The sequence below is a fragment of the Corapipo altera genome, unplaced genomic scaffold (assembly GCF_003945725.1).
Source record: "Corapipo altera isolate COAL_440 unplaced genomic scaffold, ASM394572v1 271, whole genome shotgun sequence".
NCBI classification, from domain to species: Eukaryota; Metazoa; Chordata; class Aves; order Passeriformes; family Pipridae; genus Corapipo; species Corapipo altera.
In genome coordinates, this window is record NW_020884935.1 from 629120 (window position 1) to 657081 (window position 27962).

The 27962-nt window shown below is 42.6% G+C and overlaps 2 protein-coding genes across 8 annotated transcripts in view; both read left to right on the forward strand.

The window, feature by feature from the left end:
• The window catches only part of EFCAB5 (EF-hand calcium binding domain 5), a 37307-nt gene extending 25164 nt beyond the window's left edge, over nt 1-12143 (forward strand). For 5 of the 7 annotated variants that reach the window (XM_027660354.1, XM_027660350.1, XM_027660351.1 and 2 more), the window contains exons 10-20: nt 157-371; nt 1615-1771; nt 3829-4118; nt 4967-5139; nt 5880-6108; nt 6795-6947; nt 8111-8202; nt 8976-9229; nt 9778-10007; nt 10199-10292; nt 11725-12143. In XM_027660354.1, the coding sequence (XP_027516155.1) occupies nt 157-371; nt 1615-1771; nt 3829-4118; nt 4967-5139; nt 5880-6108; nt 6795-6947; nt 8111-8202; nt 8976-9229; nt 9778-10007; nt 10199-10292; nt 11725-11852 (2015 nt within the window). In that variant the 3' untranslated portion in view covers nt 11853-12143. Of the gene's footprint in view, nt 1-156; nt 372-1614; nt 1772-3828; nt 4119-4966; nt 5140-5879; nt 6109-6794; nt 6948-8110; nt 8203-8975; nt 9230-9777; nt 10008-10198; nt 10293-11724 lie in introns of those variants that run through there. The other 2 variants (XM_027660356.1, XR_003530437.1) reach the window with 2 other exon arrangements.
• A 560-nt stretch (nt 12144-12703) lies between these two features.
• NSRP1 (nuclear speckle splicing regulatory protein 1) lies at nt 12704-27891 on the forward strand. Its single transcript, XM_027660358.1, has 7 exons — nt 12704-12974; nt 13999-14086; nt 22095-22151; nt 22307-22438; nt 23394-23601; nt 24193-24301; nt 26250-27891. Exons 1-7 carry the CDS (start codon nt 12955-12957, stop codon nt 27289-27291), a joined length of 1656 nt encoding a protein of 551 aa, XP_027516159.1. The 5' UTR covers nt 12704-12954; the 3' UTR covers nt 27292-27891.
• Nucleotides 27892-27962: the final 71 nt, after the last annotated feature.

The following is a 27962-nucleotide window of genomic DNA, read 5'->3' on the forward strand; positions in this document are numbered from 1 at the left end:
ATTAAGGCCTTTACTCAGCATGGAGTCAGCCTGGATTGAGCTGTAATTTCCCTGGATAGGAAGTGCAGGATTGAGGAGTGAGTTGATAGCTGCCACGTGCCTGGCTTTAGGGCAGCGTTTGGCTTTCTGTGACACACTGTGCTTTCTGCCTTTCAGATTCAGAGCCCAGCATGGCACAGATTCAGAACCATCGGGTTTCTTGTACTCAGAGTTCCTTTGGTGCAAGCTGCCTCACCCAGCCACAGTTTGTACAGCTCATGGAGACGTTTGTTGGTCAAGACAGTTCTCTGCCTACTGTGAAGAGGCTTATTGCATTTATCAAAGAAGAGTACAAGCAGACAGAGGAGGAAAAAATGGAACAACTAGAAAAAGTAAATATTGATAAGTTTTGCTGATCCCGTGTCCAAACAAAAAACAAGCAAATGCCTACAGACACTTACAAAGTCAACTGTTAATCTCACACTGGCAGAGTTCTCTGCTTGCAGTCTTGCAACCCCTATTTCTTCAGGAAACCTTTGACCCCTTTGTTTTCATACAGATGCTCCCTCCCTAGCCCTCAGCTCTGGAAGTGATGACAGACTCACCCTGTAAGAGGCTGTCTGTCTGTCCTAGAGCCGGACTCAGTGAGACAACAGTTGATAGTTAATTGTGAAAGAGCCCAAAACATTCCATTCTGCTTATTCACCTTTATAATAGCCAAGAACCTGATCTCTGACCTACTGCACTGGCATGTACACAGGAGGTTGTGGATGTTTTGGGGAGGATTTTAAAACAAGTGCGTTTGGGTCTGCTATGTGCATGGCTGGATGTTAGTGTGCATATGCTTTTCTGTGCTTAAGTTACAAGGTGCTCCTGCCATGTGCTGAAAAAAAAATTCCCCTTCCTCCTGCACAGCATCAAGGTGCCCCATATCACTTCAGGTCTGTTGTGTGTCTCTCTGTGGGTCTTTCTAGCTGTGTTTTCCTCAGACCTCTTTCTGGTTTCCCTCTGTGCTGCTGACCTAATTTGGATGAGATATTGGATGTGACGGCTCTCCAGTCCTCACTGAACACAGCACACACTGCCAGTATTTTGGCCTTTGAGAGGATTCCACTGCAGCCAGTTATCCCTCTGTGCTGGGTTTAGAGGACAAATGGTACATGCATTTGCTTGTAGCCCACACACTTCAGGGCAGCACCAGCAAAATAACAATGTACAGAAATACAAACTGTCACATCTCTGGGTGTCACTGACAAGGCTGTGGTTAGTTCTTGCTAGGGAGACATTTGTATTCTGGGAAACTTGCATTTACCTCAGTTGACCTTACCTTAAATCCAGCAGAGGCTTCATTTGTTCCCTGTGAAATAACTCTCTGCAGTGCTGGTCCAGCCTGGTAAACTGAACTGTCACCTGTGTTTAGTGTTTCTAAGTATCTCCCAGGTTTAATGATTCATCTGCAGGTCTGAGCCGTGGATGTACAGACTTGGCCTGGCCCATAGGAATGATGTGAGTGGCACAGCACTGCAGTGCCCACACTGTGTAGACACCCAGCATCAGTGTCGAGGAGTTAGTTACCCAGGAGTTACCCAGGAGTTACCCTGGAGTTACCCAAGACCAGCTGTTCCTCTGTTGCAGGTTCACCACATGTCTCGGGCAGCCCAACGGAAACTGCTTTTGGAGGCACTTTTTGAAAAGTGGGACAGCAATGGACATGGGTTTCTGGACCTGGAAGAGGTGGATGCTGTTCTGAGCAAATTCATGGGAGGCATGAAAAAAGAGGCCTTGATGAAGGGTAAGGAGACAGCTCTGCTCTGGGAGAACAACACAATAGACCTTCAACCATTCAATGACCGTGCTAGTGAGGTTGCTGGCAAGCACCAGTTTGGTTTTGCAAGCAGTCATAAGCATATATGGTATGAGCTGTAAAATGAAAAGGAACAGTTACCCAGACCTGCTTGTTAATGCACAGATCCATCTCCTCCTTCTGTGCAAGACTCCCAGGCAGAGAAGTAGCTCAGTGCTTTCATGACATTGGGATGTGTTGAACACTTATTTCAGCTGTAACATGCAATGTGTACATGTGATATGGCAGTGAAAAAACACACGTAAAGCCTGAGGACACGTTTGCACTTTTAGTCTAGTCCATCTGTGTTAGCCAGCTATTTTTAATAGATACATTTTCCTGTGCTTGCTGCAGGAATGTACCTCATAGGAGAGAACAGCTTTCCTCATGGGTCTCAAATAGCTCATAGTAATCCACACTGTCACACAGCTCTCATGAATTAGCAACTTCGAGTCTAGCTTCTCTGTTGGTTCATTTCTCTGAATAAACTTAGCAAATTTGGTCCTTGACAAAATAGACTTGGGTCAGAGAGAAGCACTGCAGGTTCACCTGAACCTGTCTGGCAGCCTCATGCATATTAACAAGTGGGTATAAGGTGTTCTGAAATACTGTGTTAGCAATTAAGAACATGGCTGCATGTGTGCTTGGGTGGAGAGGACTGTTTTTTTCATCTCCATGCTCATCTTCATGCTGCTTGTTCTGCTGCAGATCACTAAAAATGGCTTGTTTTGGCAAGCACCAAAACCTGTTTCTCGTTTAGCTCACTGGAGGCAGCTGGTGGGGTGGGGAGCACACCGACCTGTCATGTTTGATGACTGTCTGTCCAGCCAGGAAAAACTGGCACTTTACTGCTCTCTTGTATTCAAAGCATGCCAGAACAGACTGTGGAAATATGGAAGGACATAGTCCCTTCCATGAAGGGCTCATAAACTAAAGGACAAATAAATAGAAAGAGAGCATAGCAAAATCAATACCAGCAACATGAAACTATTTCTAGCAGCTTCAACCTAATCTCTCAAAGACGTGGAACAAGCAGGTCTGGGGGGAGGGTTCACAGACATTGCATTGCTCCTGGATGGAAATAGAGTGAAGAGTGAGTAGAATTATTTCATTTTCCTTGTAAATGAAAAGTGTAACATTAGATATAATGGGGGAAATTATGCATTATGCTGTGGTTCAGTAGTGAAGGAAGTGATCATACTGCATTCAACTTCATGCATATTTCTTTCTTCATCTTTTCTGTAAAGAGAGGAGAAAGAGGAGGTTAATATCCAAATATTTTTATACCATCAAAAAATTCTCCATCCTAGTTCTGTCAGAAAATCAGAAATTAAATTAAGAATACTGAATGTTCTTTAGATGATGAGCTGGATAAGACAGCATTAACAGGCACCTCCATCATGACTGGGCCAGTTAGTACTTGCTACTTCTACAGCTGAAATCGGTGATAATAATGATAGAATGGTCTGGGTTGGAAAGGACCTTCAAAGGTCATCTAGTCCAAACCCCTGCCATGACCAGGGACATCTTCGGGTCCAACAGGATTTGAAATCAGGATGCAGAAAAAATGATGGAAGCGTTAGTCACAGAGCTCCCGTGAATCCCGAAGCCAGGCAGGCGCCTGCACCTTCCTCAGGCTGTGCAAGAGCACCCCCGTGAGCCCAGAGCCGGGGCTGGGGAGAGCCTGCGCAGGGCTGGGACAGCTCGGACAGACCGGCCGCTGATTTAACAAACACCTGGGTAGAAACCAGTGCTGTGCAGGGTTCCTTCTCACTAGGAGGGAAAGCAGGCGGCCAGAGGAAAGGAGGAATCCAGTGTGGAAGCTGGAGATTACCTGTCATTGTGACAACTTCCATTTAGGAGGTAGCTGAAAGAAACCCAGAACAACGGACTAGAACACTCCACCCAAAGACAGTTTAGGGCTTGATTCATATTCTGCAAAACTGATTAATCAACTAGATTGTCTCTGTCTTATTTTCTGTTTTGTTTTTTTTTTTTTCTACTAGCAAAGGCACACCTTTGCTCCCGATACCCCCAGCTCAGCAGAGTGGAGATGGTATCCCCAAAGGTATTCCAGACCTTCCTTGAGTTAATTGCTTCTGAGTTAACTGGCAATGAGGACGAAGCTATTGATAACTTGGTGAGATTTCTGAGCACAAGTGTGGAGCAAAGTCATAGGGAGTCCTTGCAAAGCTTAACCAGGAGGAAATGGCTGCAGGATATCCAGCAAGTGGCTGAGAGTGGCGGAGCAAGGATGGAATCGGTGTACAAAGCAGTGTTCAAGGCCATCTCCCAGGTGGGCATCCCAGGGAGCATGAGGTGCTTGTGTTCGGTTGGGACACTGATTCCAAACCCTGGAATTGAGTGGAACTCACAGGTAGCCTGGGAAGCTGCTCTGAGGCTGTTTCCTTGTGCTTTCCTGTACTTAGCTGATGTTCAGGAGAGCCCGTGGTTATGCACAGAAAGGGTCACAGATCAGATCAGCAATGCAAGGATTCTTGTCCTTGCTATGCCAATACAGAAGGAATCTCAGGAAAACTTATATCTCACTTTTGGAAGAACTGACTCAGATCAGATCTGGAAATCCATAGTTATAGTTTTGGAGCTTCTGAAATGAAACACACCAGAGTCAGTTTGGGACAAAGACAGTTAATTTATAGTGGAAATATTTTAATTTTTAACTTACAGTTGCAACTTTAGCTGTTTGTCCTCACTATTAAAGCCTCCCTCAAAGCCAAACTTCTCTCTGAAGTGTTCTTCTAGTATTGTCCAGGTTTGTAAATGTGGCAACTCTGGCACTTGTTTGTGTTTTTTTCCCAAAGAAATCTCCTATTAGGGAAGAAATCCACAGGACTTTTGCTTAGGGATTATAGTTAGGGATTATTTTTATATTATTTACTTCTCCCCATTAAGAGCAGGAAACAAGAAATCCATTTTCCTTGCCAATCAAAACACGGAGTGTTTTTGCTTGTCACGGAGTGCTCTGGGCAGACACGGCCACGGCACACTGGGGGTGTGTGACACACAAACTCAGTGACCCAGAGCAGCATCTCAGCACAAAAGAGACAAGTGCTAAGGACATGAAATAAGTGCAGTGGTCAGTGGCTAATGCCCATAATGTAATGGGAAACGTTTGGTTGCTAGGACGCAGAAGCCCATGGGGGTAACAAGAAGATCAGTGCCTACATTGCCCTTTTGGAAGAGAAGCAGCTCTCAGCAGAGCAGGGCCAGGTTCTCCTGCGCTATGTGGCCTGTACTGCGGACGATGCTCCCTATGTCCTGAACCAGACACTTCACAGAGACATGAAAGGAATAAGGTAAGAAAAGCTGCAAAAAAATGTTCCTTTTTCTCAAAACTGTTTGGAATGTAGGGGTACTGGGCAGTGTTTGGGATGCACTGGAAACTGAGGTTTATGGAGTACTCCAGAGAGGAAATCTCCTGAGAGACTGTTGTGGAAGGATCCAATATCCTATAAACGTCCTATACTCTGCACGGTCTTCTTAGAACTGCTCTGTTTGGGATTTCACTCCTTTCCTTGGGGATATTAGCTCACAGCCGAATGAATCTCATCCTTTAGCAAATGTCTGTGGCATTGGGCCTACATTTCCATCTTTAAAAATTAATTCCCATACACAATTTTATATCCACAGGATATTTTTTTAGAACAATGCTTTTCCCTCCCTAGTGTTTATGCTATAAACAGCTTTCATGCCTCTTCACTTTTCATTTCCAAAAGCCAGACATATTTGTCTCTTTAAATATTGCTGCTTCTAACCTATTAAATGTAACTGCTGCTTGCTTCTGTATTCCTTTTCATTCCATTCATTAGCTGATGTTTTAAAATGTCCTAAGGATGAAGAGTGACTTATTTATTACCACTATCTTTGGGATACAAGTGGTAAATGTGGTATTGCTGGGTGTGGTCAGAGTACAGAGCTCACACCTTCCTTCTCTGATGCGGAAAAGCAGGGAGAGATCAAAGCTCTGCAGTATTTACTGTTTCACTAAAGGCTTTCTGCTCCTCCCAACAAACCTCCTCATAAATTTATTTTCCAGCTTTGCAGCTGTTGATGAAGGAAAGCCAATCCATGTCCCAAGAGTTCAGCTCCACGGAAATATCCATTTCTGGAACTCTGAGCGCCCAGTGGAGGAGAGGAAAGGTTCCCTCCTGGTGCTGCCCTTGTATGATGCTCGCTGGAGAGTCTTTGGCATTCTAGGACTTGACACTCTTCGGGACCAGTGTGAGAAAACCATCTTTCTGACCCATGAGATCATTTTCTACCAGGTGGGCACCATCAAAAAGCAGTTTCTTAGTCCAATCTGCAAAAACTTGTGATTTTTACATGTTTGTTCTGAGTAAACGTAAGATGTACAACTAAGAAAAGATCTGTTGGTCCTTTCTGCAGTATAGGGGGAAGGTGGTGTGAGCAGGACACCTTAATAGTGTCTTACCTGAAACTGAGGTATCACTTCATCAGGAATTAATTTAATCTTCTCCCAACCAGGAAATTAATTGTCCTTTTGTGCAAAGCCCAAAGATAGCAGCTTTTATTTCTTGAAGCTCTCGACCTCAGTTTTGTGTTCATTTCCATAAAGTGGCATGAAACCTTACTTTTTACGTGGTGGAATAACAGTAAGCAACAGCAGCCTGGATTTCTTTGGGATGCTCTTTGGAATCAGCCTCAGTGTGGGTGCATCATCTGGACAGCAGGGAGCGCAGCAAGCCAGCCTTACCAGTCCATTTGGCTGTTTCCACTTAAAACCAGCTAATCTAGTTTAAGACTTGGCTATGACCTGGTAATGGGGAACTTTAGAGCATTATTTGATAAGGGACACAGTCGCTTTTCAGCTCTACGAGTTCTGATTAAAGTAACTTCTTACAACCATTTTGCCTCGTGAACACTCCCCCAGCTTTTTTCCCCCAAATCTTGTGGAACTGTCTGGCTCATTTGGAGGATTCTGCTTTCACAGGGAGTTTCCCATGCATTCAGCAAAGCCTACCACCATATCTGCACACGGGAAAATGTCCTACAAATGGCTGTTTATGCTCTGGGCTGGTTGTATCCCAGGACACCCAGCATCCACACCGTCACCATGTACCTGGTGGAGCCTGCCAAAGACAAGGTACTGCAGGGAAAAGGTCTGTAATTGTCAGGGGCTGAAAGGCTGCTTTAGGGAAGATGTGCCAGCTCTAGTGCCTGTGTTTTCCCAATGGTTTTATTGTTAAAACTGAAGCCTGCCCAAGATTCTTGTGCCTGCCCATGCAACAAACGGGCTACAAAGGTAGAGAAGGAAGTTTCCCTCTGTAAAGGAGATCCCTCTTCATTCTTTCCATCTTCCCATGTAAAACAATTCAAGAGCAGTGCTAGTATAGACCCTTCTCCATGGGAAAAGGGAATATTCTCCTACTTCAGTGCTCACTGCTGCATAGCAACCAACAGAGCAAAACCCCACACCCATCCATCCATCCATAGCTTTGCTGTCTGGAACCTCCACAAAGGGAGATGCTCTTCTGTGGAGATTCTCTGCATGTCAAAGTTATGGTACTTTATAGGGAAAAAAGAACGTTTCAGCTAATGTATTAGCTCTTTGTTCTGAACTAATGTCAGCAGCCAAGATGTAAATACAGCTCAGGAAGTGGCTGTTTCCCAATTAGGCAGCTTGTAAAGGCAGCCCCCACTCCATGCAGGTCAGATTCCAGTTGTTCAGCAGGCACTCGGGCCCTGGGAAGCTTGTCACTTCATGTACCAGCGAGTTAAGAAGATGAAAAGTGTATGCAATATTTAGGACCGATCCCATGTCATCCCAAAGTCTGTATGACATCTGCTGTAGCCATAATTCAGCTGCTTCCTCTGATAAGCATGGTTTATGTTGGCAGTGTTCTGTTGTCATTCCAGGCTCAGCACTGTTCCCTTGTTAGCTTCTTGATAGCCAGGTCACTCACTCCCCTCTGTGCTTTTCACGTGCCAAGGCACACTGACACAAACATGACATGAGAAAGGATGGGAAAAAGAATGGAAGCCTCTGGGTCTGTGGGTGTTCCTCAGTGTGGAGCCTGGGGGTGGATTAAATAGTCTGGCTGAGGGAGGTTCAGGGCACATTCTTCATGTATCTTGAGTGATACAGTGTGGGAATAAAACCAAGCATTGTTGGGAGATGTCTTTAAACCACCCCTTGAACGTACATCGGAGTTTCCTATAAGAAATAAGCCATTTCCTCTCCCTCCAAACTTCAAAATATCTGTTCCTTTCTTGGATGCAGCTAAACCTCTCTTTTCTCTCTGGCAGGCTCTGTGCAAGATGATCACTACAGATAACACAGGACAAAAAGAAATCCATAGCTCTCCTGCTCTTCTCCTCAGAGAAGAAAACCTGCTAAGGTAGGCTCCAGTGGCCAGAGTTGGAATAGTCCCCTCTGCTCTTAGACTCAGCCTACATCAGGCATGATCCATGTTACACAAAGCCCCTGGCAGTGCAACCCTGTGACAATCTGGCTGTAGCTCTGTCTCTGTCAAGGCTCCTGGTGCGTACGCACGTGACACTGAACTGTGAAGGGGTGAGGGGTATTTTCTCTTTGAGTTTAGGCTTCTAAAAACTTAACTTCTGATTTAATACCTAGTAGCTGAGCTGCCAAGGTTTGCAGGATTAAAGCCTACACTGAACCATTTTGCTCTTTAGATTAATCTGTCCCCTTTCCTGGCCACATTAGTCTCATTTCCTTCAGCTGGCTGTTTCCTTCCACTGTCAAGATCCTCACAGACTTGTCTTTCAAGCATATCATCCCTGTGGTCAAAGTTGCTTGAACAGCTATTTGCTGTTCCAGCAGCTGTTTTTACTTTTTATAAAACTCCATAGATTTATATGTCACTGCATTTATAAACAGAAAACTGTTTTTAAAGCAAGGTTTGTTAAATATTTAGGATTTTCAGCATTCACCTTGGCTAAGCAATATGTGTTCCCAACGCTATTTTCTCCTTTGTGTACATGGCTGGAATGATACTTAGAGCTGTGCATATTTCAGCTCAAGGAAATAAACTATGATTTAGTAATGTAATACCCATAAAAGTGAGAGATGAATGGCATCTTATTAAAATATGCTAAGTAAATTACCAAACGAAACCAGAATGATAAAATCTAGTACATTTTATTTCAGGGATTACCTGTTTAGGTGCACAGACAGTTTAGAGGCCGCTCTCACTCCTGTCCGTGGAGAACAGCACATTGCAGTACCTCTCCATGACCTGTCGAGACAAGCTCTTGGCATATTTGATATCAGCATTGGACACCACAAGAAATTACCACCTCAGGAACAGAAAGACCTGCAGAAAATGCTAAAGATGGTCCAAGCTGCCTGCTTGGAGATCCTGTGGAGGTCTCTAGAGGAAACAGAACCAACCTATGAGCTGGGTATTGTGCATACAGAGACAAGATAGGGTTTTTTAGGAGTGAAATTAGGAATCTCAGTAAAATCACATCTAAGGTATCTTTCCTACAAGTATGGAAAGACAAATACAAATCTTTGGTATATGTAAACAACTTCTGAGTAAGCCTAAGAGCTTAGTGGAGCACAGTTAAACAGAATGGTTAGATTTTAACTCTGGTTCACAGGGTACTTTGTGCTGAAATCAGAGGTGTGAAGCAAGGTGCCTTGTCACCCTCAGGGATCTAGTGTGTCCTCCTCAGAACTGCTCTAAGAGCAAAAGAATTTGAATGTCACAGAATTGTCTGCAGGCCTTAACCCTCCATGGTCTCAGGACCTCTGCTTCGCCTGTGTTGTCCCCTTCTCAAGCACATATCCGTTTTTAAAGCTTGGTAGGATACTTGGGCTGTAAACAAATCAATCAAGGAGGCAAAGAGTTAATCACAAAGAGGGCAGAGCCCGTCAGTTAATAATGTAAGTCTTGAGTAGCAGATGTTTCTGAGCAACTTCTTGGGGGGTTTGTTTTTGACTGCAGAGGCAGAACAGGTGGCAAACGTGAGGCACGCAGGGTTTCTGTTCCAGCGGTTCATGCTGCAGGACCTGCGCGAGTGTGTCCGGAAACTCGGCGCCGAGAGCTTTGCTGGAGTAAAGAGCTGTGCAGAACCCCCAGCTCTGCTACACGACATCATTAAGGCTGTGCTGTTGCTTTTGCATCCAGACTGGAAGGGCTCAGAGGAGATCGAGAACTGGAGTCAGTGTAAACTGGTGAGACTTCAAATTGCAGAGACTTTGTTTTCTATCATTACTCCCTCGAGAAGACTCAGTGGAATTTGCCAAGGGGGAATTGGCAGTGAAATAATTCATTACCTATAGATTTCCTGTATGCTTCTCTCTGCCATCTTTGATTCTGTAACCTTTTCATCACCACCCGACTCTTTATGTTCTTTGCATTGCAGAAACTTGATGACAATTTGATTCAGGAGATTTATTGCTTTGATCCAACTGCTGCATCTGTGCAAATTCAAGCAGAGCTGCTGGACTGCATCACTGGTAAATATCATAAACTCTTTGTGAGGTTCCCAGGCACAGCCCAGAAATAGTGTCGTTGGCCACCTTCAGCTGAGTACTTTTAAGGTCCTTACTTCACAAATTAACTTTGATTTCACAAGAGATTAAACAACAGATAAAGGTTCCTAAATATCTGCAATCTTTTTTGGTCACTAGAAGTCAACCTGTTAAATTTAGACTCAAAATTCATGGCCTGAAAGAAAGGGGAGCAGATCGGCTTTGAAAGGTTCCAGAACAAGTGATCTCATTGTACACCTCCAGATAAACATATGAAGAATGAGAGTTCTTTTGGCAAGTAATATGTGAAGACATATGAAGAATGATGGTTCTTTTGGCAAGCAAATCTACTTCAGACCTCTGTGCCCTGCCCTAGGGACTGACCCAGCTCCAAACAGGAACATGACTGTGGGAGGACAGCGTGAGCCCTCCTCTTTGTAAACACCATCTGCCAAGAGCTTAATGTACTCACTGGCCACAAACAGGAGCTGGTTTTCAGTCTGTCTTTCTCTCCTTTAATAAACATGGGCTTTTTTGGTGCCAGGGCACTCAAGAGGCTATTATTATTATTATTATTATTTGCAATATCTCTGCAAGAGAAATTACTTGTTCTTGTTGAGATCTCTTCCTTGATGATCTGAGAGGCCTGTTAAAAAAACAAACCTGGACAAGAGTTATTAATTTAGCTGGAGATATTTATCAACAGTACCTTGCCTGCTGATAAAGAGTAAACACTTGAGGCTGTCATGGTTCCTTTTCATGTGTTCTCCTCATATATATTAAACTAATTCACTGGAAAGAACAAGGCAGGCCTACAGCATCTGATGTTCCTACAGCTATGGACAAAGATGTAACTAGATTAAAGAATACAGCTTTGGCCAATTGCTGGTATGCTAGGAAAGCTTGGTTTCCCAGGATGAAATGCAGGTATAACTCACAGTTACAGGAATTCCTTTAAAATGAACATCAGGTGATACACATATGTCCCATATGTTTGTGCTGTAATATAGAACAGAGCACAAAACAACCTGTATTCTATGGAGAGAGCGACCTTTATGGGATGATTATGTGGTGACTTTTAATAGCACTTAGTAAAAGCTTTGAATGATATTACTCTTAAAACAAATCTGAACTTAGATTAAAAAAGTTTAGCATTAAAATATAGCAGAGCACTTTGTAAAATAGGGGACCTACCACAATACAGGATAAATGATAATAAAAAGTCAGCACTTCTGTGCTTGACAGGTCACTGTCACGATAATGCTCAGTGCCTTTCAAAGCATCACCATTCTGCAGGGTGGAATTACTGGACTCAGGGAAAGCACTGCTGATGGGATGACCTCTCTTTGATTTTGGGGCAACACTGCTCATGGTTTTGACTTTCCCTCTTGTAGTTACAGCTCTTTTTTTGTTGCAGGTGTCCCTCGAGTGGCGGTGTGGCAGCAGGGCTGTGCTCCAGCCGAGTTCCTGTACCACTGGGTTCACACCTGCCTGGCACTCGCAGAGATCACAGGGAGCCAACACAGTGAAAAACCCCATCCTTAGTTCCTTTTGGCATCCAGTTGTTGTGTGCCTCCAATTAAATCTCTTAATTCCTCGTCTAAGCCTCGTGATTCTAGTATTTCACAAATTTTAAAATTTAAATTAACTGTTGTTTTTCTATTTTTTTTAAGCATAGCCACTAAGTATTTGTTGTTAAGATGGTTGATGTTTGTTAAATGATAGGAAGTCTGTTAAGGATTATTAAGAAAAAGCAATAAAAACGTTAAAGGAAACAATTTTTCTAACATAGCTACTGAATTTTAAAGGCTTGAATAGAGTTTTGGATGTTTTTAAGTGGTGACTTTATGACTCCCCAGCTACAATGCTCATAAATGATACAGCAAAAATTTTCAAGATTCAGTCACCTTAAATGACTTTTTAGGAATAATTTTAAGCAGAGGTTATTAATCAGCATTTTGTAACGTTCTTCTGAACACGCTGCGGAAAAGCCCAACGCTGTTAATATAACACAAAAAGCTTTCTTATTGGGATAAAGCTTGATATTGCAGCAACTGCACTGTCAGCAGCGAGATTTCATCTTTCCAATAACGTCCCTTTTGGCAGAATCACTTTTTTAATAATATTTTGGGAAATTAAAACTCCTCTTTCAATCTTTAGCGGACAACAAGTGACAGGTCTCTGATGACTGGGGGGGCAGGACGGCTCTGCACCCCCGGCCCGGGGACCGGCGACCACGAGGGGTATAGTCGGAGGTGCCTCCGGGGCTTTTCCCTTCAAGGACCTTTTCCCTTCAAGGGCTTCGCTCCATCAGAGGCTTTCCCCCCTCAAGGACCTTTCTCGCCTCAGGGGTTTTTCCCGCCATTGCCCTCAGGCGCCCCCTGATCCCCTCAGGGCGTCGCGCGCCGTCCGAGACAGCCCCTTCCCGCATCGGCACTTTCGCCACCCACCAGCGGGCCGCTGAAAAAAAATCGCCCGCCGCCTCCAGCCCCCTCCACCCGCTCTCCGCTCCCTTCCTGCAGCGGGACGGCGGCGCGGTGCCGTGGGGGTCTCCGGGGAGGGCGGGGAAAAGTGTGAGGGGGCGACTCGGTCGAGAGGAATCTGCGGCCGCGGAACGGCAGCGGCTGCGCAGGGGCGGCCGGGCAAGATGGCGGCGTTGGGGAAGCAGTGAGTGCGGAGGGGGAAGGGGCGGGCGGGCCCCGCCGGCGGTTTTTGGGGCCGGTGCTGAGGGTGAGGACGAGCTCTGGCACAACTCCCGCCCGTGGACTCGCTCGTCACGGGTGTCCGCGGCATAGCCCCGCTGTGTTGGCCTGAATTTAAACCTGTGTTTATTAAAAGCAAACGAACCCCAAACAGCGGGCAGGCGCTTGAGGCAGCGGCGGTGTTGCCCGGCGGTGTTTTGTACTCTTAGGGAAGGGAATTTCCTCAGTTTTCCCTCACACAGAGCCGCACTTCCCACCCCCGAGCGCCGGCCCCGGGGGCAGCCGGGTCGGAGGGAGCTGAGGGGAGGGTTCAGGGCGGTCCCAGAGCTGGGGTTGTACCCCCACGATGGTGCGGTGCTCCAGCTCAGAGATACCCTCTGACGAACCATTCACTCAGTGATGGACTCAGGGAAAGGCAGGCGGGGGAGAAATTCCTCATTTAGAGGTTGCTCAGTACGAAAAGGAGGTGTTTTTAACAAAGGCGGGCCGTGTCAGCGGAAGAGTTGTCTGTATGTGGTTAATCAATCTCTGCGTGACATAATCAGACTGTAAGTCTTTGGCCTTTGTAAACCTGAGGTTTACATCGCCAGCGAAACAGGTGAACTTCTTATTGCACTGCAAACGTAGCTACACAATACTGTGGTGTAGATTAAGGCTAAATCCCTTCAGGTTAAACAGTAATTTCTTACTTCTCTGAGGGAGAAAAGAAAACCCCATGGAGAATTCTGGGCAAGAGGGGTTTGTGCCTAATTTAGGACACAAATTTACGTCCAGAAACTTTACATGGAAGAAGACAGCAATAGCTCTGGGAGTATCTGGCAGGTGTGTGTCAGGGCCGAGCACTCTGCTGCAAAGGCAGCTCACATCTAACTTCGATGCATTATATTGATACTGAGCTTTTCCTTCTGAAATGGTGAGTGGCAGATTTTTGCTTCGGAACGTGCCACGTGTTTTGTTGTAAGTAACTTTTTTTTTTTTCTTTTTTCGAGATATGGGCTTATTATGCCAAAAAAATTGCCACAGAAAAATCTCGTTTCAAAGAAGCTCTCGGTGTTTGCAGATGAGTCAGATGAAGAGGTCAGTTCAACAATTTTCTTCTGAAATTTTGTCCTGTGTTTTGCAAATTGTTTGTGTCCCATTCTTAATGCCTGCATCAGGTTATGGCAGTGTCACTAGGATTTGTGTCATCATTTTGGATTTGGGTGTGAAACACGATCTGTGTTGTCTTTAGTGTGAGTTACATGGAACTGATGAGTTGATTGTCACTCTCTGTGCAACCTGTTGGCTGGAGTTAGCTTAGCTTGTAATAAGATTTGTTGGATGTCACTGGTGAATACGTTTGGAAATAGAAAGACCAATCAACAGGTCTTCCTGAGATATTAATCTAAAATGTGGTAATTAAGTGTATTTTACCCTTTAAGGATATTATTAACTGCATTTTATCCTTTAGCTCATTCCACCCAAATTCGTTGTGACTGATTTATGATGTTCACACTCACTGTGAACAAAAGCAAGGCTGTACAACCCAAAAGTTTTAAAGCAAAAGGAGATGTGTGATATTACACGATAGTGTTCTTTTCTATAATCTTTAATTTTTTAAAGTATTACCTTCAAAATAGTCGCTCCCTACCTGCCCCAGTAGAGGGCGGTGTGTGCTGTAAATCCTACCTGGATGCTCCTCTGGGAACACGGGAAGCATCCAGGAACGGGCTGTGGAATGAGCTGCTCTGGGGCCCTCAGGAAACCCATCTGCTAAAACAGAATTTGTGAAGGATTTGAAGCCAGTAGCTTTGTAGTTTGGTAATAGAAACTCTGGATTGTGGAGTTTACTCTCCACATGGATGGAGCCCTCTGAACGTAATGTTACAGTTTTCTGGGCTTTATAGATCTGGAATTACTTGTGGTAATTTAGTCATAATGTCATTATGTGCATACTTAGGTTTGGGGTTTTTTTCCACAAACCCCAGAAAATAAATTTTACCTATACCTATAGTGTAGAATTTTAACATTTAAGAAGTTGAACTTTTGTATAATTTGAACTTTAGAAACAGAACCTGTGTTACAAAGACGTTCTTATTTTCCTAGAGTTTTACTCCGTGCTCGTTCTTTTGTGTGGTTGAAAAAAACAAGGCAAATAAAGCTTCAAATAATTTTGGTCAGTTTCTGACTCGTGAAATATTTGTTTTTAAAATCTTTTTTAATAAACTAACAGTTGCATTTTTAATGTCAAAGCCTGAATCCAGCAATTCCCAGCCTCTGTGTACCTGGTTCCATCCCAGCCTCCAGAGTGTTGCTGTGGGTGGTGTCTGAGCTCCTGTTACACAGGGCATGAAAGGGTTTAGGACCTTCCTAGTGATACCCACTCAACCCTCAACATTTAACTGCCTCAGTGCAGCTCACAGTGGACAGAGACAACAGGGATGTGTTTTAAATCCCATCTCCTCCCTCATTTAGCTGTGGTCCTCAGAGGTGCATCCCCTGAGCTCTCAGCTGGCTCTGGAGGCTTTCCTTTAACTGCAGCTCATGGGGATGGCAGTGGATCCTGTCTCCTTCAGTGGCAGGAGCACCTTCCCTGTCAGTTGGGATTTGGTGTCTTTCTCTACATTAAGGATCTGACCCCCACATTTTCCAGATTCCAGGAATAAGTTGGATTTAATCTGTTGTCATTAATCTGTCCACAGTAGGAGTGGGAACCTTCCTGACTGTCTTGTATTTTTTCGTTTTCTCTCAATATCTAAATATTAAAGCAAAAAGAATGAATGCTAATAATTCTAGTAAAAATAATGTATGATGCTGTCTGCCAACTTTTAGCTTAACAGCTCAAGCATCCTCCCTTTCAGAAAGGCTGACAGATTCACTGCCAGAGTCTTTATAAGACTCTTCAAAGTTGTCATGCTCAGTATGATACATACCCAGCAAAAAGTAATAATCTCATAACTGCCTTTATCAAAGAAGATTGGGGTTTTTTTTTTTAAAAAAGCAACATTACTTTATTAGTTCTATAATAATTTCAGAGCTTTTCCAGATAAGGAGCAGCATTTGGGAGGGGTTTCATTTCCTGTCTGCTACCTTATCAGTCAGAACTACATCTCAAATGTCTGCAGATCATGTATTTTTAACTGAACTCTAATAAAGTTTGTGCTGGGGAATCTGCACACCTGACTTGGTCTGTGATTATATATTAGATACCAAACTTTTGCTCCCTTTTTTTTTTTTTCAATGTTACTATGCATATTTCATTAAGATTTTGCCTGTATCTTTGCTGAAGGAATTCGGATTCTTTTTCCCCCTGTAGCTAAGTACATTAATGGGTGTTGCTAATGAAGATGATCTTTGGTTTAGTTCATATGAAACAGAATATCTAGGGTGGAAATTTTCTTGAAATACATTGTTGGCAGGGAAAAAGTAAAGCAGGTGATTACAGTCACTTGTAGCCAATATACTTCTGAATTATTTGTCTTCATGATGAGGAGTTGTTGAGGAAAAGGTTGTTGCCCCTAGGAAAGCCTGTTGTAGAGAGTAGATGCTACAACAACAAACTATAATATAGAAATGAGTTTCCATTCTGACTTACTGTTATTTGTGATCTTTTCATTTTCTCCAAAGAGATTATTCCCTTATTCATGCATTGTGTTTTCAGAGGTGGCTTGTCAATATTCCCAGTGTGTTGTTCATTGTTCTGTTTTACCTTTGGAGTTTAGTTGAAATTATCTCTGTGGTACAGCAGATAAAATTTCTGTTCCTTGATTGTATCAGAATTATTCAGCATATTCCTGTACCTTACCAGCTTTTCAAAACTGATTTGTTCCTGCAGATTGAAAAGTGTTGCTCAAAAAATGACTGTACATAGACCTCAGGAGGTGCTAAATTCAGGAGAAAGACCATGGAGTCAGTGTGGATGTGAATGTATAGCTGGATTTAGTGTTTTTTTTAGTGACCATCTAAAAGATAAATGAAGTATTTAAGCAGGCAGAAGCTGAAAATAAGCAGAAAATTGTAGACTCAGATTCTTGGGTTTGCTTACAGATCCTTCCATTCCCTTTGCAGTTTTGCAAAGGAACAGTGTGACTGAAAAAAAGGATTCTCTAAGTTATGAGGATTGGTGCTGACCAGAGTTTGTGCAACAGTTCCAGGCACAGCAACACTAAGTAGACTAAAGGGGCTCTTAGAAAAGTTTTCTGAGGAGGGGGAAGTGGACAGGAGTGATTCAAGAGGATGTATGTAAAATGAAGAATGATTCAGAGGAACTGAGGTGATGTTGCCATTTCTCATAATATGAGCAGCAGGTTATGTTATAGAATTACCAAGTAACTGGTAACTGGTTTAATCTAAACAAGAGGAAGTTGGGGATTCTTCTGTACACAGTGTGGAACTTCTTGCCACAGGATATTATGGCATGGCCAAAAATAAATATGGATTTAAAAATGGATTAGTCAAATCAAGGGATGCTCTTGGTGTCAAACAATGGACCAGATGCATCCTCAAGTTCAGGAAGTCCCTGATCTCCTGGTTTCTGGAAGCTAGGAGGGAGTTCTGAGGAAAGCTAATTCTGTGTATGTGACTTGTTTTTCATGTTCATTCCCTTAATCTTCTGGTAGTAGCTATGACTTGGGTGTGAATGGAGAGGAATCTGTTGCCTGATGTGATTTTTATTTTTTTCCTCATGAAGACTGGAGTCTCATGTGCACTGAGGGATCATCCATGTGCAGGCTGTAGTTGGATAGTACAGATCCCTGGGAGGGCAAGCACTAAGGATTCCCTCCTAAACACATATACATGAGGATGTAAGTAGCTCATTTTAAGACCTTTTGGTACCAAAGTGTCATGAACCCAATGATCTCAGAGCCTGAGATGGGAGAAGGATGAAGTGAGCAGAGCCAGATCTCAGCCTGTCAGAGATGTGGCCACATGGGGCACGTGCAGGTGGCTGCACTCGAGTCCCTCAGCTCCCTGCAAAGGTGCAGATACTTCTGAGGCACAAAAGTAGACACCTAAAATCAGTGTGATGAATTTTTTCTCTCAAAGTGCCTCTTTCTCGGTCTTTAGCAGTGCAGTGTTCTGGGATGACTAGCTCAGTTTAGATATGAGCTTTGTGTTTTGTGAACTGGCTGATTGTCTGTGCTTCTTTCACTGCAAATTATCTTGTTGTTCCTTGTTTGGTCAAATATTTTTCTGTGCATTCAGTTGAATCTGGATGGTTGTAGTGAGAGATTCAAACCAAACTGCATGTAGTCTACCTGACATCACTGAAGCATTTCATTTCTCTTTAAAATGGATTTCACTTTAAACAAAGGTAATTTATTTTACGTGTCCACTGCAAAGCAGCACGTGGAGAATTCAGAAGGGCAGTGTTAAAGGGCAAAGCCTCCTTATGGATCTTTTATAACATGTTATATTACAGCAGAAGCATCTTCTGGTTTTAAAAAAGGAGTGGAGTGATGTCTTATGTTGTCTATCAATAAGTACCATGCCTGGGGTTTTGGAGCAACCAGAAATGCTTTTCCTTAGGAGGCAGGTTAGGCAGCTAATAGGAGATATCCCAGTAATAATAGCTATTATGTTAGAATTTGATGGTCTCATAATTCCTGTGGCAGTCAGTGGGGAAAAACAAATGAGACACCTCACATGCACTTTGAGAGCATCTCTTAAAATGGTTGTGACAATTTTTACAAGGCATCCTCAGCTTTAGATTTAAGGATTTAGCTTCCTAGAAACCACCAGTTTGAATGTCTGTTCTTCTTTGGTCGTTTGGGAGCAACGTAAAGAAAGTATTTTAAGAAAAAATTTACAAGGAGTGTTTGCCTTTGGGATAAAAATCAGAAGGCAGCACAAGCACTAAAGCTGAAACAAGCTATAGACTCCCGGAGGAGATAAGAAATGGAGAGAGCAATGAGAAGTGTTAGAAGATTGGGGGAATTTATTGCCTTTTTTTTTTTTTTAATAACCTTTTCAGTTGTGTACAAGCTGTCTCAGAGCAGTGGTAGACTGGAGAGCCTCATTTCTAAGAGTCCCTTGCTTTGCATGGATTCTGTGCTGTTTCACAGGATAGGGTTAAAACCTTTTCTCCTTCCATCAAATACTGAACTATAAGCTTTGTGCTGCAGAAGAGTAGCTTGGCTACAGGGAAAGAGAAAGTCTGAGGCAGATTGCTGAGCTTGTAGGGCCTTTAATAAACGGGCAGTTGATAAGTAAAAACAATACAAAGGGACGGGAAGTTCTCATCTGTCAGAGCTCACGGCACGACAGGAAATTGTCCCCCATAAAGCACTGGGGAAGGTGTTTGTTTTCTGTACACTCACTGCCACTCCAGACAAGTGGCAGATGGACTCCTTTACCATCATATGTCCAGTAGTGAGGATTATGTGTTGCTTTTGTGTTTGTGCAGTCTTTGGATCAATGCATTTATTTCATGTAGGCAAGACAAGGAAAACATTCTAAACTGTGTTTCAGATATTTTGGTGGAATAAAGCTTATTCTGTAAATACAGCTGCAGAATCTGGTTTGTGTTTTACTGAGCCCCTGCTTTCTGGACTAGCACAGGGGAGATCCTTTGTTGTTGAGGTACCTTTCTGTTAAACCACTATAAGAGTTTTCCATAAAGGAAACCTTCAGTGATGACCCTCAATGTGTCAAGCAAAGGACCATTTTCTTTCCCAAGAGCCAAGTCTTCTGGAAGTCAAGTTCCTCTGTGTAAAGCTGTTATGTGTTCTGTGCCAATTTAAAATGGGTCTTTATAGCTTTTACTGACTCATTTATGGCATTTTCAAAAGAAAGTATATGTCATAAAATTGAGTACGTTATTGTAAACTATTTCTCAGCGTCAGTTTTTCAGTCTAGAAAACCAAAGGTAAATACTGAATGAGTGAAACCAGGATTCTATAGGTTGCTTTAAACTAAATAATCCACTATCTACTTCCCCCAGTCAGCCAACCAACCTGCTACATAAATAAATAAGAGACTATATCCAATTCTAGTCCAAACAATCAGCAAGCTGCAGCAGACAGGGTGTAGTCCCCGAGACCACAGAGGACTTTGTGTGTTCCTAATGTTTGCTGAGCTCAGATTCCTAAAGTCTGAGTGTGCCCTGCTTCCTTACCTGGTTACCTGCAGCCAGGTGAGGGAGAGGGAAAGAGAAGCTGCTGTCTGATGATGAGCACAGAGTCAGTGCAGGGTTTTTCTTCCAGGCAGGTGCACATCATGCTTTCCCTTTATCACTGTAGTTTAACCACAAGGTTTAACGTTTTGAAAGCAGACATGGAATTTATCTAAGTTTGCAGGTAGGAGCTAAAGCACCAGCAAAAGTGGGAGTATGTGCCCTTTCAAATTCCTGTTTTTACTGGTCTGAGTCCTTTGCTTTGAGGGAGCTAGGAAGGAATATTTTGAATATTCTGTCTCAGGTTTCTCTGATTGTAGTATTCCTTATGAAGATCAGTTCTGGTGTGTTCCATGGAGGTGAGCACAGGTCTAGAGTGCAGTGAATGCTATTGTCTGATACCATATGTACCTCTCCAAATATTGAGTGTTGTCTTAGCACCTTCTCTTGCTGAATTTAGAATTACTTAGTACTCTTCTGAGATACTGCCTTTCTGAAGGTAGTATCTCAGAAGTTTGCAAGTCTTTTTATTATTCACGGTTTGCACAGCAGAATAAAAATCTGTTAGAGGTGATCTCTGTCTGTACCTGCTGCTTAGTCCCATCCTGGGTGGGTGACAGGTCCCAAAGGTACAGTGTTCCTGTGGTCATGTTAAAATGCCAGCTGGGTAAAGGGACAGATAGAGGTGAGAATGTGTGATTTTAGCCTTCCCCAGAGCTGGGGGGGAGCTGTTGGCTCAGCACAGGGCCAGGGTCTGCTCTGCCCACCTGCCAAATCAGCAGGCACCTCTGGGGAGGTGAGAGGGGACACAGAGAGAGGGCACAGAGTCACTTATAATGGAACTCCATCCTGGCACCACTCACTGCCTGTTCTGAAATCACCCAGTGAAAAGAGGATTTGTGCTGTTTACAGTCTGTCCTGGAGGGAATTGTGGAAAAGCACTTGGTGTTTTTCCTTCTTGAGAGATCTGTTAAAATGTTAATAGGATAAGAAAGAGGGGTCACAACATGTTATTATTTTATTTTAAGCAGCAAATGAATTCAAAAGCCTTCTTGTTCAGGGGATCTGTTTGAATTTAGATGGTGCTAATTCTGATTGATTTCAGAAGATCTTAATCCCTCCTGCCAAACTCTCTGCCAGTTGGTTCTCATTTTTTAATTTTATTAAGAGCAAATTACAGAATCTCTTTGTCTTTTTAAAATGTGATACAGAGCATGTCTTAGTCAAAGCTGCAAAACTTGGGAAGCTGCCAGAATGCAAAAGGATTTTTCCTTCCTATTTCTGCTCTTTAAGAGATATTTAATTACATAAACAAGTACAAGTCCTGTCATTATAGTGGCTCTGTTTAATAAACACTATTATCTATTGGTTGAGAAAAGATAGATATTTAGTTAGTTCAAGACTAATTAAAAGAAAAAACTAAATAAAATGCAAAATTTTTATTTAAAAGACTATGATTAGGAAACATTTTCAGTAAGGATCTGTTTCTTCTTAGGGAAGATTAGCTTTGCTATTTTCTAGCATGTGAATCTTGAGAAATTAAATAGTAACATTTGAAGTACATGCTGTTCAGCACTGTTCTTATTTCTGAAAATACAGAACTAATGATACAACTCAAACTTGAAATAAATACCAAATCTTTTAGGATATTTGGTTTTTACTATGAGTACAGGTTTGGGGTTTTTTTTCATGTGATTATCAGTAAGAATCTGCTCATGGCTGCTGCATCTCTGGTGACAAGTCCATGCGGGAAGAATTCAGTATTTTCTGACTCACACCTGTTTCACAGACTGTTTGCATGTGGAAAATGTTAATTCTTTGTATGCTGGTGAATGAACTTCCAGTTTTTCCTGCTTACAGAAAATACTATTGAAGCGAGAGACTGACTTATGTAATTGGACTATTTTATAGTTGCTTGTTAGAATGGTAGAAAAATAATATTATCTGTGCCAATGTAATGAATTTTGTTTCTGCAATGCTTCCTTCTCACAGCCATCTGTTGGGGAAAGTCTTCAGAAAGAAGCATTGAAAAAGCAAGCGATGAAACAGGTAAGGGGCTGTTTTTCATTTACCCTCAGTGTTCTGATGGGTAGCTTTATGCTATAGATCTGTTTAAGTTACAATATAGGAAAGAAATATTTGAAAATAGTAAAGATTTCATTATTGTTTTTTGATATCTTCTCCTCCCCTGTTTCTTCTTTTAGACCAAACTGGAGATTCAGAAGGCTTTGGAGGAAGATGCTACGGTGTATGAGTATGACAGTATTTATGATGAAATGCAGCAGAAGAAGAAAGAAAGTAGTGCCAAAATGTTATCTGGACAAGAGGACAAAAAGGTCAATACCTGGCAATGTGTGCCATCTGTCCTACCTCTGTCTGCTTGGAACAACCATGGTTGGTCAACTTGTAAGCTTTGCCACAAGCATTTCCTTTAAATTTCATATAAGATTAGGCTCAAATGCTGTTACACAAGGCAAGAATTTGCAAGAATCGTGGCAAAGCTGTTCATTCATCAGGTGCTTCAGAGTCCCAGGCTGGGATGTTCTCGAGGGCAGGAGACCACACGTTTCCCACCCAGTTACCACAAGTTTCCCACCCAGTTTCTGGTGTGTATGGGGTGTATCTTTCTGGATGTTTCTGAAGAGAATGTTACAGTGGGATAATAGGATTAGGGGCAATGGGCCCTGCACAACAACACTACTGCTGGTGATAAAGACTTCTGTTTCTAAGCCAGTGGGTATAAATTGTCCCTCCTCCTCCATCAGTGAGCTGCTGGAGGATGGTCAGAAGACTAAAGTGATTAACTTCCATTGGTGAAATGTGAGCCCATTTGCACAGCCCAGTGCCTTGTTTCAAAGCATTGCTGAATTAGCCTGACAAATTATATTTTCATTTTTACTTATTCTTTTTCATTTGAAAGCTCTTGTCAGGTTCTGTGGGTAAAAAAAAGGAAGCTTCCCACTTCTTTACAGCAATAGAAAGGCAAGACTGTTACAGAACAGAAGACAGAGGGATGAGAAATTTAAAAACATTTAATTTCATTTAGAGTAAAAATCTTCCTAGTCAAAGATGGGATGACTGTTTTGATTGAATACAGCAAGTTAGGGATCTAAAAGGGAATGACAGTTTAGTTTGGATAGCTGTCCAACGGGGTGAGAACACGTTAGACTTCCTTTGGTCCATTTTCTTCCATTACCAACTTCCTTCAACATCTCCATCGATCCCAATTTGTATTTTCTCAGCCAGCTCAATTACTTCTCAGCATGGTAACTTTTTTCCCTTCTGTTTTAGCCCAGGTACATCCATAATATCCTCAAAGCAGCCGAGATTAGAAAGAAGGAACAAGAAAAAAGAATGGAAAGAAAAATTCAGAAAGAGCGTGAAATGGAAGGAGAAGAGTTCGCACACAAAGAGGCTTTTGTGACTTCAGCCTATAAGAAGAAGCTGCAAGAAAGGGCTGAGGAGGAGGAAAGAGAAAGAAGACAGTCAGCTCTTGAGGGTGAGAGTCACACTGAAATAATTGTCCTTAAAAAGAAGTGTGACCTTGGGCATGATTTACAACGTTGTCATCTGGTCTCTTTCTGAGGCTTGGGATAAATAAAATGAAAGAGGACCAGATTAGCAGATCCTGAATCAAGATCCTACTTGGTCTCTTATATTCCTCTGTAGAGGTTACAAAAGGAACAGAGGAAGCTCCTCTGTTTGTGTGTCAGTACTATTTAGGTTGATACTTTTAATTTTTGAGGGAGGGTCAGTTGTTGAAGGAAGACTCGTAAGCCTGGGGTGCAATGATGTTTACAGTCCTTACCTCAGGCATTCCATACAGTGTCCTGGGAGTAGATGTAAAGCACAGGATATAGGATCATAACATAAACTGGCTTGGAGTGGACCTCTGAAGGTCATCTGTTCAATCTCCTGCTCAAAGCATGGTCTGCTGAGAGGTCAGATCAGGTTGCTCTGAGCTTTTTCCACTTTGGACTTGAAAACCTCCAGGATGGAGATTGCAGTCTTGGTGGTTTCTACCAGTTGTGAGTTGTGTGTGATGAGTGTTTGTGGCACAGTAAATCCAACCTCCCTTCCTTTCTCTCAGCGTACCTGGATGTGACCAAACAGAGGGATCTCAGTGGATTTTACAGACACCTTTTAAACCAGAGGGTAGGGGAAGAAGAAATGCCTAAATGCAGCTTCCATGAAGCCAGGTAGGATGTGATTCCAACAGGCTTTTGGATATAAAACCCAGCAACTGGCTGTTTGGGATTCCAGACTCACTGGAGAGTTACACAGAGAGCACTAAAACGCTTGGTAGGTTAAGCTGGTTATTTCATACACGTGATTAACTGAATTATTTGGTAAAATGATGGTCAGTGATACAGAAATGAAACAAGCAGGAGAGGGATGCTGTTTAAAAAGTATCAAGAGGACAGTCATGCTTGTAATACTGCTCGGTATTATTCTAACCTACCTGTAATTTGGCTTACATAATATTTACCAAATCTGTATTAAGTTAGACATTTTGAATCATGAGGGAGACAAAAGGTAAATGAGAGGTAAGTCATAGGAAATGATGTTGGGCTATGAATTTCCTGAAAAGAATGTGAGTCTCTAACTTTGTACTTATTCCACATCTACAATTTCATATAAAATTAATTGAGTGATGATGCTGTGGTAAAAGGAAATTAATCAAATATATAGGAAATCCAGTGGGAATATTTTAAAATCTTAATATATGCACATTCCAAAGCAAAGTAATAAGATGAGACTGAATTATTTAGATAGTTGAGGTGGTAAACTTCTGCCCTGTGGATAAATGTGATGAAGGGAACATGTTCCTGGTGTGCAACAACTGATCATTTGAAACAATTAACTCAGGGTAAACTTCACTTAATACAGGCCTTAAGCATGAATGTCACTAGTTAAATGCTTGCCATTACAAGGAAAATACAGCTTTCACTAAGAGATCATCTGGATCTGAGATTGGATTATTAGGAAGTAAATTCTTAGCTTAAATAAAGAATATGATCACTGAAGTTACTCAGCCATCTGAAATGAGGAAATTCTCCATTATGTCTTCAGGATGGTGTGGTTTTGTTCTGCATAGAGATCATTTGAAATGGTGGTTTCTAAGTCTTGCAAATAAAGGAAATGTTCCTTTTGTGGCACATAAAATTAATTCTGGGGGGAAACAAGTAGTGCTGCAGATGGTGCTCCCAGCAAGGCTTTCAGATGAGCTCAGGTGTGTATTTTAACTTTGGTTTTACTTTATGGTGCTACACCAGGACACAGAGAAAGAACAGCTCCATTTTTAGATCTCAGAATTGTGCCTCGAGTGATTCACCTTTGACTTGTGAGTTTAATTAATGGGATTACTAAAGAAATTACCAAACTTTTCAGCATATTTTTTAGTCATTGTTCATAGACTATCCATGCTTTCAAGCATGCAGCAAACATTCAAACTAATGAGCTGGTTCATGTGCTGATTCATGAGAGTCACCACAGGCTGGTCCTGGAGCTGTGTGATTAAAAAGAAGAGATGTGGCTCCTGTGAGTAACATGTATTTCCTCATCAGCCAGAAGAGAATGACAAAGCAGAACCTTTCTGCTCTACTGCCCAATTTAGTCCTCCAGGGGTCAGCTTTTTGCATTTAAGAATTTTGAGCTGTTAAAAGATCCTGACTTCTATCTAGCCACGAGTGAGATCTTCAGAAACACTGGATTAAAAAAACCCTTACTGCTAATGGAAACCATGTTCCTGCCTCAGTCAGCAAAACATGCAATCTGCTGCTTCTCTGGATAATTATTTGACATGAATAGAGGAATAAGCACATAGGGAAACCTGTAACTTGCCAACAGGCTTACACAGGAATACAAATGGATGTCTTTTTCCTTAGATGGAGCCTGCAGCTACTTAACCAAAGTCATTCTTTTAGATAAATTCATCAGCTCACATTCACCAGTGAACCAGATAAAGATACTCAGCAGAAATCCTTTGTGCTGGATTCCTGGAACCTGAGCCACAGACAGATTTGCTTTCTTAGACTTTTCAGCAGCATCTTTTGCTTAAGTCCTGACCAGAATTCACTTTGTAGAAAAGTCCAAGATTTCAGGCTTTTTAATGTTGTTTTTCTTTTCTAACATAAAAAAATGTAGGATAAAGGAAGAAAAACCTGACAGTCAGGATGAATCCACCGAAAGGAACAAATGCCCATCTGAGAGACAAAAAGTGAAACCCTCTGTCAAGAAGGAGAGTAATCCAGATGCTGATACCGACTTGGGAACTGATAGCAGTGATGATGACAGGAGACACAAACACAGTAAAGTAGATTTGAAAAAGAAGAAAAGGAGAGAGAGCTCGGTGAGCAGCGAAGAGGAGGCCAAACATCACAAGAGCCAGAGGCATTCCAGGTCACCGAGTTCATCCAGTGTGGAGGAGGAGCCACGAACCAAAGCCCAAACAAGTCACCTGGCAAAGAGGGGGGAGAGCAGACCAAGCAGAAGGGGGAATGATGAACTGTACAGGGAAAAAGATTATGAGAGAAGTAGGACCCACGAAAAGGATCACCAGAGGGAAAGGGAAGAGCGACACAGGCATGGGGATCACACTAGTAAGGATCACTACAGAAGGAGGGAAGAGCAAGATGATAAGCAAAGGGGGAAGGAAAGAAAGGAGAGGGAGGGACAGGGCAGAGAAAGAGGAGAGAGGAGGGCAAAGGAGAGAGAGGAGAAGGGGTCAGAGAAGGAGCGAGAGAAAGAAAGAAGAAATGATAAAGACAGATATAATGAGAGAGAGAAGGAGAGAGGAGAGAAATACAGAGAAAAGGAAGATCATGTGAAGGAGAGGAGAGACAAGTATGGTAGTGATGAAAAGAAATACAGAGAGAGGAAGGAAAGTACTCCTGCATCTCTAGAAAAAGATGGAGAGACTAATCTGGAAAAAGAGAGAAAGGGAAAAGACAGAGAGGTGGATGAGAAGGGCAGCTCCAGCTCTGGGATTTCATCTGAGCAGAAACGTAAAACCGGAGAAGAAGAGGAGAAAGAGGAGAAAGAACAAGCCCAGAAGCCTCCTGAGGGCATGAGCAAATTTGCCAAACGGAGCAACGAGGAGACAGTGATGTCAGCACGGGACCGGTACCTGGCACGGCAGATGGCACGTGTCACCAGCAAACCCTACATCGAGAAGGAGGAGGATTAATGTCCCTCTGGTGGACAAAGACACCTGGGCTGTCAACCAAAAGGAAAAGCCACCTCTGTGTGGACTCTTGTACAGAAGTAAAAGGGTATCCCAGCTATTTATTCCTGGTTTTCCTTTGAGAAATTGTCCCTGAACAGAACAATTTCTGGAATGGATTACTGGATCACTTGATACACCCTTAGTCTGCTTATACAGTTGGAATATTAAATGTGGCTGATTCTGTTCACCTTGCCCTTCAGTCCTTGGTACTTAAAGATTTTGGACAGACCTGGGAGTGTTAAACATAAGGTGAGAAAACATCCCCCTGGCAGCCCCTGCTCCTTCCACTGGCTGAAACTGAGCTCTGCTGAAACAAAGGTGCTCTCAGCCCTCAGCAGGAGTCATTGTTGCCAAATGATGGTCACAAAAATGGGAAGCAAACCTGTAAAAGTGTGGGGGGGAAAGCAAGAAAAACAGCCTGAATAATAATCTAGGAGATTTCTGTACGTAGTGTGGTTTTGTAAGCTAAATTGATACATGAATTTTGTATTTATGTGTGGGCTTTAGTTTGGGAGCCTGATGTACAGAAACAATAAAGTGTAAGATATGTGTTGGATCTAATGTATGGGTCTTTTTTAATGTGTGAGTTATTTTACTGCATCTTTTTTTGCATGAAATAAGGTCTGGGAGTC

What these genes read in the sequence shown, in the direction of transcription:
- NSRP1 (XM_027660358.1), top strand. Translation starts at nt 12,955, where the DNA reads ATGGCGGCGTTGGGGAAGCA. An exon ending in AAGACAGTCAGCTCTTGAGG is followed by an intron (nt 23,602 to 24,192) that starts GTGAGAGTCACA and finishes CCTTTCTCTCAG; the next exon opens with CGTACCTGGATGTGACCAAA. An exon ending in TGCAGCTTCCATGAAGCCAG is followed by an intron (nt 24,302 to 26,249) that starts GTAGGATGTGAT and finishes AAAAAAATGTAG; the next exon opens with GATAAAGGAAGAAAAACCTG.